Here is a 10,564-nt window from a genome sequence, read left to right on the forward strand (position 1 = left end):
TCCCCTCAGGGCAGGGGCGGGGAGAGGCATAATTGGGAATGAACCAAGGTGGACCCTTTCTGCTGACCGAAGGAAGGGGTCAGGCCTGCAGAGATCTCATGATGCCCTTCACTGAGCAAGTTCAACATCCAGAGTAAGAACTCGTAGCCACCGCTTTTGTCCTGATCTGACTGGAAGGCTTTTGGGATCTCTTCAAAAGAGGGAGAGAAGAAGGCAGAAACAAACAGGAATTGCTACAGACAAAGAGGAAAAGTCCAGAAAAGAAGGACAGAGCCAGAAGAGGGCTGAAAGAGGTAGAGCAGGAAGAAGAGACTAGATTCAACACACAACAAGGAATCTGCTCCTTCTCCTGGTCGGGATGTACTAAAACCAGAAAGAAGGCACAAAGCAGCTTGAGACACCAAGAAGCCACAGAACCACCCTATGGGGATGCACAGCCCAGTCATGATCTGCTTTGTTTTGGGATGTTTCTTATGGGTAAGTCACGTCTCAGGTCCCTTTTTTGGGGGGTCTCTGCTCCATTCTGGAGTTACCTTGGAAAGATGGATGGCCATTAGCAGTTGACAGTCACAATAGTTTCCCTGGACATGCAAAAGGCAGACATGCAGAAGAATATTTGCTGTTGTTCCAGGAATGGTAACAGAGAGCTCAGGGTATCCATGAAAAAGGAAATGAGAAGGGTAGGAATGATGATGGGATAAAGCAGAACTGAAGTCCTTGTGGGTATAATAGGAATATGGGTTATTCATATTTGAGCATGGAGAAAGGTCTACATCTGTAGCATGACACAGCTTGTGGTGGGGAAAGAGAAACTTGTGGTGAGAGGGAAGGTTAAGTCAGTATCTGTGCTGGTAACAGTGCTAAGTAGGATTTTAATGAGTATGGGAAGTTAAAATATGAAGCAATGCAGCTGATATCACAGTAACTTCTGATCCACAGCAGAATATGTGATGGGATGTTGGTAAGAGGAGGTCCTCACTGTAGGAGATTCAGGTAATAGTGCAGGTGACAGAGACAAAAGGTGCATATGGCAAAACCATAACTTGCTCCAGCTGTGACTTGTCTTTCTCCTTCTAGCTCCCTCAAGTGAGAGGGGAGGAAGGCTGTCTCAATGCTGAACTGTGAGTACTTGTTGATCTTGCACTCTTTTGAGAAGACAATGAAGGACAGAGGCTGTAGAGGACAACAGTGTCCTGACATGCTAGCTGACATTACCCACACAAGGTTACTTTAACTGCAGCTGTTGAAAACTCCCATAAAATTCCTGTGCCCTTGAATGGGGAGTGGATTATTTCCTATTTTTTCAACAACATGAGCACATGATGCTGCTCTTGCTACCTATTTGGGTGCCTGTAACACTTTCTGGTGTACACCAGAAAAGCTTTCTGGTGTAATTTTAATGACACATTTGGAGTTGACCTGTCCTTGAAAGTTTATTTGCTGTAATACAGTTTTGGTGAATATTCTTCTTGGTGATGTCATTTGCAAGAAAAACAGAGATCAAGACAAAGCGAGGGTGGAAAATTGCTGAGGAGAATTCATTTTTACTGAACAAGAAGTATTGAAAAATGCCTGGGCATATCTACTAATGACAAATAAAGGAACACACAGCACAGCATCCAAAAAGGCTGGAAGAGAAGGACCTGGGGGTGTAAAATGGTGACAAACTCCCCAGGAGCCAGCAATGGTCACTGGCAGCCCAGCAGGCAGCTGTGTGCTGGGCTGCATCCAAAGCAGGGAGAGCAGCAGCACAGGGAGGGGATTCTGCCCCTCTGCTCTGCTCTGCTCTGCTGAGGCTCCACCTGCAGCACTGCCTCCAGTCCTTGGTGCCCACAGCATAAGAGGGACACGGAGCTGCTGGAGCAGGTCCAGAGGAGGCAACCGAGATGATCAGAGGGCTGGAGAAACTCCCCCATGGGGCCAGGCTGAGGGAGTTGGGGCTGTTCAGTGTAGAGAAGAGAAGGTTCCAGGGAGACCTTAGAGCAGCCTCCTGGTACCTGAACGGGGACTACAAGAAAGCCAGGAAGAGACTTTTTACAAGGGCTTATAGTGACAGGACAGAGGGAGTGGGTTGAAGCTTGAGGAAGGCAGATTTAGACTGAAGATGAGGAAGAAAAAAAGGTTTGCAAACAATTGAGTAGGCCCTCATTCCCAGAATGACATTAAAGTGCTGGAGCAGGTCCAGAGAAGGGTGATGAAGCTGGTGAAGGGTTTGGAGAACAGGTCTGGTGAGGAGCAGATGAGGGCACTGAGGGTATTTAGTCTGGAGATAAGGAGGCTGAGGGGAGACCTACAACTCTCTACAACTCCCTGAAAGGAGGTTAGAGCCAGGTGGGGTCAGTTTCTTCTCCCTAGGATCTGATAGCAGAAGAGGAAATGGTCTCAAGTTGCAGCAGGGGAAGTTTAGGTTGGCTATCAGAATAAAGTTTTTCACTGAAACACTCTGAAACACTGTAAGAGGCTCTGCAGGGAGGGTTGAATCCCTGTGGGTGGAGGTGTATAAAAAAGGTAGAGATCTGGTGCTGAGGGATATGGTTTAGCATCAGACTTGGTTGAGTTGGAGAACGGTTGGACTCAATGATCTTAAAGGGCTTTTCCAACTGAAACAATTGTGTGATTCTATGAACCACCAGGGTAACAATAAAGAGATAAAAGCATTGAGAAGTCAAACTCACCTAATGGTGATGGATGAAGTCGGACAACTATCTCCTCCACAAGGCACGGTTAGTTTCCCATCGTTGAGCCATTTAGATGGTGGAGTGAAATCAAGGAGTGAGGGAAGCTGGAAGAGAATACAGTAGAGATCTTTGAGGGAAAATGGTTTGCAATGAGAGAAGAGTAGATTTAGAGTGGATGTTAGGAACAAGTTCTACACCATGAGGGTGCTGGAACACTGCAACAGGTTGCACAGGGAGGTAGTTGAAGCCCCATCCCTGGAGATGAACATTCAAGGTCAGGCTCAACAAGGCTCTGGGCAAGCTGATCTAGTGGAGGATGTCCCTGCTGACTGCAGGGGTGTTGGACTGGATGACCTTTGGAGGTCCCTTCCAACCCAAAGCATTCTGAGTCTATGATTCTGTGATTCTGTTTGGCATTCTGTGGCTAACTACATGTTGTACCCTCTCGTCCTCAGCTGCTCAGGTACGGAGTGGGACCGGCTGTGGTATATCTGGTAAGATGGTCTGTATTTACTTCAGTCAGCTGCATCCCTAGCTAAAGTCAATCTGGAGAGAAGATAAAGCCAGGCTTTTTAGAAGTTCCCAGCAGAAGGACCCGAGGTGTCTGGCCAAGCTGCATCCAGGGCAATTCTGATTAGACAGAAGGAAAAAGTGCTGTTCCCAAGGGTGGTGCAGCACTGGAACAGGTGCCCTCAGGGGACACAGGATTTCCATCCCTGGAGACTGTCCAAAATCTGTGGACAAGGCTCTAAATGACCATGTATACCTCTGAGCTTAGCTCTGCCTCAAGCAGGAAGAGACCTTAAAAGGCCACCTGCAAACAAAGTCTTTCTGTCCTAATTCTGCATCTTCTCCCTTTCCAGGCTACTGATGGTGATTGGTGGACTTCTGCTCCTTTGTGGTGTGGTTTCCATCTGTGTGAGATGCTGTTTGCATTGCCATCAGGCAGGAGAGGAATCAGGTCCTCAGCCCTACGAGGTCACCGTCATTGCTTTTGATCATGACAGCACCCTCCAGAACACCATTACCTGTGAGTTGGCCTTGACAGAACCCTGGCCCTACAGCACAGCCTGACACGTGGGGCTGCACTTGGAAAACGCCCAGATAGTGGCACCTCAGGGCTGGCAGAGGGAAGTTCATGGCAGGATGCAGGGAAAGTGGCATCTGTATACAGTACAATGAAGGCTCCATGCACCAAATGCAGCCAGAGGGCGAATCAGCTGTGAGATGCTTGGGTGGAACGAGAGCAGCTAGAGGCCTCTGAGAAGTTTTAAGGAGTAAATTGTGGGGTGTTGCTGAGAGGGTTTCCTTTTAGGGAAGAATGAAGGGACAGGAAAAGGAAAGCATTCAGGCTGTGGGGAGAGCAAAGCCTGAGCCCTGCAGATACACTGATGGGGCGGTGCTGTCAGGATGAGAAGAAAGACTTTGGTTTCCTCCCTTCCAGCTCTCCATTCCGTGTTTGGGCCTGCTGCCAGGACGATATTAGCAGTGGCACATTCCCACAACGCTGTCCAGGGAGCACCACCCCTCTCAGCAGCAGACACCCCTCCAGTCTATGAAGAAGCTCTGCACATGAGCAGATTCACCGTGGTCAAGTCGGGACAGAAAGCGCCAGACCTGGATCCGGTGCCAGAGGAAAAACCGCAGGTGTCTGCTGAGGGCAAGGATGTCCAAGCAGCCTCCCCAGGACACTAGTGCCTCTTTTTACTGCATGGCAAGTAATGCCCACTAGTTACAGGCAGAAACTGATTATTCTGAGCAGGGTTAGGAATTTTAGATTAACCTCTGTAGTCTAATGAGAAAGGGACTGAAACAGTTTCAGATCCAGCATAATCCTGTGGCTCCTTCTGATACCTCCTTTAGACACTCAACAATTGGCCATCCCTGTGTGTCAATCATTGCACTACTATCACCCTCTGCATGCATAAGCAGGCAGCAGCTCCAAGGTGCTGAGTCACTTTGCAGGCTAGTGACCTGCAGGGAGATTGCAGATGCTGCCTTGTTCTGCTTGCCTCCAGCCCAAGTTCCCTGAGGGTCACAGAATGGTAGGGGCTAGAAGGGATGATCTTTGGAGGTCCCTTCCAACCCCTACTGTTCTGTGATTCTGTAAGGAAATGTGAAGCAGCCCTGAATGAATTGCTTGTACATGTTCATGCAGGTATGAATACACAGGCAGCAGATATCAACACCTTTTTGAAGTGGCCTTTCCTAGTGGAGTACCCAAAGTCTCACTGTCCTTGATATGCTGATCTTCTTGCCTGTGAAATACAGAGAATGGCTTTTCTTTGTAGGCAAGGCAAACAAGGACCATGTCCCCATATATGTTGAGGAACCCAACTGCTGTTGAGATTACAGTCATGGAGAATTTTAGAGAAGGTTGATAAGATAGCTTCATGGATGGCATAAAGTTGAACTGAACAACCAAAACACCTTTGATGATGTCCAGTTGCAGGAATTTTGTATCCAAGGGAATTTGATTGAGGGTCTTGATTTCCTAGGTCACACAGAATCAAAGAATCACAAAATCACCAAGGTTGGAAGAGACCTCAAAGATCATCAAGTCCAACCTGTCACCACAGACCTCATGACTAGACCATGGCACCAAGTGCCACATCCAATCCCCTCTTGAACACCTCCAGGTATGGGGACTCCACCACCTCTCTGGGCAGCACATTCCAATGGCTAACAACTCTCTCAGTGAAGAACTTTCTCCTCACCTCAAGCCTAAACTTCCCCTGGCACAGCTTGAGCTGTGTCCTCTTGTTCTGGTGCTGGTTGCCTGAGAGAAGAGACCAACTCCCTCCTGGCTACAACTACCCTTCAGGTAGTTGTAGACAGCAATAAGGTCTCCCCTGAGCCTCCTCTTCTCCAGGCTAAACAATCCCAGCTCCCTCAGCCTCTCCTCACAGGGCTTGTGCTCAAGGCCTCTCCCCAGCCTCGTTGCCCTTCTCTGGACACGTTCAAGTGTCCCAATGTCCTTCTTAAACTGAGGGGCCCAGAACTGGACACAGGACTCAAGGTGTGGCCTAACCAGTGCAGAGTACAGGGGCACAATGACTTCCCTGCTCCTGCTGGCCACACTATGTCTGATGCAGGCCAGGATGCCATTGGCCTTCTTGGCCACCTGGGCACACTGTTGGCTCACCACTGGAAGAGAAAGTGTCCTGAGTTTAATCCCACTTCTTCCTGAATTGCCTAGTCAATACCTAACTCTACCCTTCATGAGGGAGAAAATGGAATGGAGTCAATAAATAAGAGACATAGAAGGTTAGGGCTCTTCTGTTGTGCAGCATTCCTGAAACAGCAGCAACAACTGCTTGTGGAACACCTACTAGAGTGACATCAGCTGCTCTCCAAAGTCACACTCAGGCCTATATGCTTCACCAAGCTGCAGAACATTTCCTGGAAGCCTCTTGTTTACTCCGTGGCAAAAGTCTGAAGCGAGCAGAGACACTGGAGCATGTGTCAAGCACTATGGAGCCCAGAAAATTCTTGGAAGACTTCCCAGGCGTTTCTAGGGCACAAACAGTTTCTCTACCACTTCCACCCCTTCCCCTGCCTACGAGGCCTGAGCTCTGCAAGCATCGAACAGGAGATGGCAGCGCTGCTCCACAGGGCAGCAAATGCACCTGCCGAAGCAGGAACACAGCATTTACACAACCGGCAACCAGAAGTGCAACACTTCCCCCTGCCTTCCCCTTAAGATCTGCAATAAAAAGGGAGGTTTAAAAAGTCTTCCTTTCCCCCTCTGCATCAAATCACCTCAGCTATCACCTTTCTTTCTCTCTTTCTCTCTCTTTCTTTCTCCCTTTCTTTCTGGTGAGGGGTGACCTCATTCAGTTTATAAAGATGTGAAGGGCAGTGGGGGGAGGATGGAGCCAGGCTCTGCTCAGTGGTGCCCAGTGATAGGAGAAGGGGCAATGGGTGCAAGCTGGAGCAGAGGAGGTTCCATGTGAACAGAAGGAGAAAGTTTTTCCCTGTGAGGGTGCCAGAGCCCTGCAGCAGGCTGCCCAAAGAAGTTGTGGAGTCTCCTTCTTTGGGGACACTGCAAACCCAGCTGGACGTGCTCCTGTGTGACCTGCCCTAGGTGATGCTGCTGTGGCAGTGGAGTTGGACTGGATGATCTTTGGAGGTCCCTGCCAACCCCTAACATTCTGTGAATGCTGTGCAGGAAGGACAGTTCCACAGCCTCACTCAACAGGTTGAACAGCAGCAGCACTTCTCAGATGTTTTCACCCCCCATCCAACAAGCCACACCAATCACAACAAAGTGCAGTGGAGAGAAACCTTTGCTTCTTGCCTCTTGTGTCAAAAAATACAGATCAGTAGCACTGCTAGCTAGGTGCTATAGAATAATAGAACTGTTCTGGCTGAAAATGGCCTTTAAGAACATTGAGTCCCACCATTCTCCAACTCAACCAAGGATGGTGCTAAACTGTGTCCCTCAGCACCGCATCTCTGCCTCTTTTAAACACCTCCAGGCACGGGGATTCAACCACCTCCCCGGGCAGCCTGTGCCAGTGCTTGAGAGCCCTTCCACTGAACAACTGTCTTCTAATAAACAAAATAAACCTCCCATGGTGCAAGCTGAGGCCATATCCTCTTCTATCACTTGTTACTTGGCAGAAGAGACCAATACCCACCTCTCTCCAACCTCAAGGGTGAAAGCACAACCACTCTCCACTGGCTACCAATAGCCTGCACATAATTTGGGCAGGAGCAACATGATGGCAATGAGGGTACGCTGCCACCAGGTGCTGCAAAGCAGTTGTCCACATCACCCTTAGGTTTCCCTAGAATGTGTGGTACTTAAAGACTGGTCTTCAGAAACACCCTCTGTTGTGTGTCTCCTTTGTTTTCATAGGACTGTAAGTAACAATGATCCCCCTCAGGCCACTGGGAACTACTGGTTGGAACAAAGGGATCTCAGACTGACATTGTTCAGATCTGGGCTCTTGTCCTGTCCTGCTGCTTTTCACCCATAAGAGGTATTTTCCTTAACAGCCTCCCAATATAATTTGATTCCATTTAGGCATCTGGAGCCCAGGCTGGGCCCGGTAACCAGTCTGGAATGAAAGAGAGCAGGTTTTCTGTAAAAATCAACCAGCTGTAGGAAACAGAGCAGTGAGCAGTTCAGCAGAGACAGGACACAGACACTTCCTAGAGGAAAGCAAAACATCTACACAAAGGGCCACTGTGTGCTGGCAGTGACTAACTGTGCCCTCCTCCAGACCCCATGTGCCTCTGCTGGCTCTGAGGCTGCTATAGATCCAGTGACAAGTGAAACTGGTGACCAGTCATGAGGGGTGCAGGAGACACACCAGGCAAGGACTGTGCCATGGACAGACATCTGTGGAGTCCCAAACACAAGGACATGGATCTGTTGGAGAGGGCACAGAGGAGGGACACAAAGATGACCAGAGAGCAGGGCAGTGACTGTCCCCCTGACTCAGCACTGGTGAGGTCCCACCTTGAAGACTGGGTTCAGTTTTGGGGTCCTTACTACAAGAAAGACACTGAGGTGCTGGAGTAGGTCCAGAGACTGTCAAGGAAGCTGGAACAGGGTCTGGAGAACAGGTCTGGTGAGGAGCAGCTAAAGGAACCGGGGTTGTTTAGTGTGGAGAAAAGGATGCTGGGGGAGACCTTCTTGCTCTCCACAGGTCCCTAAAAGGAGGTTGGAGTCAGGTGGGGGTTGGACTCTTCTCCCTAGTAACAAAGAAATGGCCTCAAGTTGCACCAGGGAAGGTTTAGTTTTGATATTAGAAGAAACAGCTTCACTGAAAGGGTTACCAACCACTGGAAGGGGCTACCCAGGGAGGTGATTGAATCCCCATGCCTGGAGATGTTTAAAAGAGGCAGAGCTGTGGTGCTGAGGGACATTGTCTAGCACAGCCTGGTAGTTAGAGAGTGGTTGGACTTGAACTTCTCCATCCAAAACAATTCTGTGATTCTGTGAAACACCCAGGCAGCCCAGAGTCGCAGGTAATTGAACAGTAGCTCCAGGGGGGTTGCCAGGAGACAGCCACATAAATGAATCTCCAAGAAACACTGGGCAAATAATGGATCTTTTTCTCCTTAATGCACAGAATTTCAGCCAGCTGTGCAGCCAGACCTAAGGCAGCTTCCCAGCCAGGCACTGCAGAGCTGCTGGAGCTGCCCCGAGGCGCTGTGCGGCACAGCGAGGGCTGCAAACCCTGCCCCCAGATTCCCTGCAGCTATTTTTGCCTCCTGCTTTTACCGCCACGGCTTTGGCAACGCTTGGGAATCCCTTTTAAAGCCAGCCTGCCTACGTGAGCTGCAGACACATTGACACTCCGAGTGCTCAGAGCTGTGCTGACACCCTGGGCTAAAAAAAAAAAGAGCATATTGTTTTGACACCCTGTGCTGGACCACTTTGTACTGGCAGCCCAGGGGAGGAAGACTTGCCAGATCCATGTCCAGCTCTTCCTTCCAGCACACGGACCCAGGATGTGGGGTTTGTCACATGCTCACGGGCTGACATTGTAATAAGAACTCTAAGTCATATGATTAGCTGTTTGTCACTGCTTCTGCATGGATCATCTTCCTGCCTGGTGTTGTGCCACTGCTATTATTGTGATTATGGAGCTGAGAGGAGAGGGCTGGGAATTCAGGGCTTGCTGGGAAGGAAGTGGGGAGCAGGAGGAGTGAGGCTTGTAGCCGCATATCCAGGACTGCATCCTCAGGGCAGGAAGAGTTCAGGGAGGAGATCTGTGACCTTCACATGGGATTTGTTGGGGAAAAATGACTCACCTAGCAATGTGCTTGCAGGCCATGGCTTTGCATCAGACCAGGGAAGAAACTCCTGTCTGATTTGTCAACAGAAATTCAACCTAGAAGCTAGCTTAACTGCCTTATGTATAGTCTTGGAGATGGAATCAGCCATTTACAGGACAACAGGAGCTTGACATCAGTCCATTAAAACTGCCAGAACATGTTAGTGGCCTGGGTGAGACAGGCTAGAAAGTGTCCTCTCTTTTGACCTTGAGGAAGAGGCATCTGCTGGGCTGCAGGCAGTTAGGAAGCAAGGGGGCCAAACACAGGTATTAGAGAAACACACAAATGTCCCAAAGCCAGAATTTTCCCTAGGTCTAAGCACTGGGATTCCTTCACTCTCCAGGCTGTTTGCTATGGCACTGCACAAAAACAAAGCCTTCTTGTGACTCACCCTTCCTGAGATCCTCTGACACTCCCTGCAAATATAGGGAAGTGCTGACATCTCCTAGGACAGAAACAAACTGATGCTCCAGTACAAACCTCATGCACATAAACTAGTGAAGGCTGGGTCACACTGGTCTATGCCATTCCCACTGTGACCCACACTGTCCTTTAGAGATTTGGACATGGGCCTGTTGGAGCATCTATTGATCTGTACAGGAGGTTACACTATACTGCAGTGAGTAGTAAAACCTGAGACCAGACATTCTGGGGACACACTTCAGCCATCCAAAAGTAGGTGTCATGATTTGGGTGAGAATAGTCCCACCTCAAGATGTCTACTTCCTGCCACAAAGGCAGTTTAAAGGGACAGGCTCAGCTGTCCATGCCTCCATTGTGAGTGAGATTTCTATCCCATATCCTTTTACACTCCTGTCCTGTGCCAGAGAAGATTATCTTGGAGCTGTCACCATCTGAGCATATCTATAACTGAGTAAATATATTTCCTTCATCTCTCTTCTCCTCATGGCCAAGAGGAGAGATTACAGTGCACCAGGGCTTGGAGAGGGAGCATTGACTAAAGGCCTGTGGGGTCAAGAACCAGCAAAGGGGGGTGGTGGCCAGCACATGAAATGGCTCTCTACAAGACAGGGGGCACAAGCTAGTACCCTGGCTCTCCAATAGGATTTGGAGCAAGCCATTCATAACCC

At 49.3% G+C, this 10,564-nt stretch overlaps 1 protein-coding gene across 1 annotated transcript; it reads left to right on the plus strand.

Annotated features, from left to right (window-relative positions):
• Nucleotides 1-423: 423 nt before the first annotated feature.
• On the plus strand, nt 424-4,522 carry TMEM52B (transmembrane protein 52B). Its single transcript, XM_054168021.1, is given in 5 exon segments — nt 424-477; nt 1,078-1,121; nt 3,134-3,180; nt 3,505-3,708; nt 4,123-4,522. Coding segments are annotated over 5 exon segments (600 nt in total). The 3' UTR covers nt 4,374-4,522.
• The last annotated feature ends 6,042 nt before the right edge of the window (nt 4,523-10,564 follow it).

The sequence above is a fragment of the Dryobates pubescens genome, chromosome 15 (genome assembly GCF_014839835.1).
Source record: "Dryobates pubescens isolate bDryPub1 chromosome 15, bDryPub1.pri, whole genome shotgun sequence".
Taxonomy (NCBI): domain Eukaryota; kingdom Metazoa; phylum Chordata; class Aves; order Piciformes; family Picidae; genus Dryobates; species Dryobates pubescens.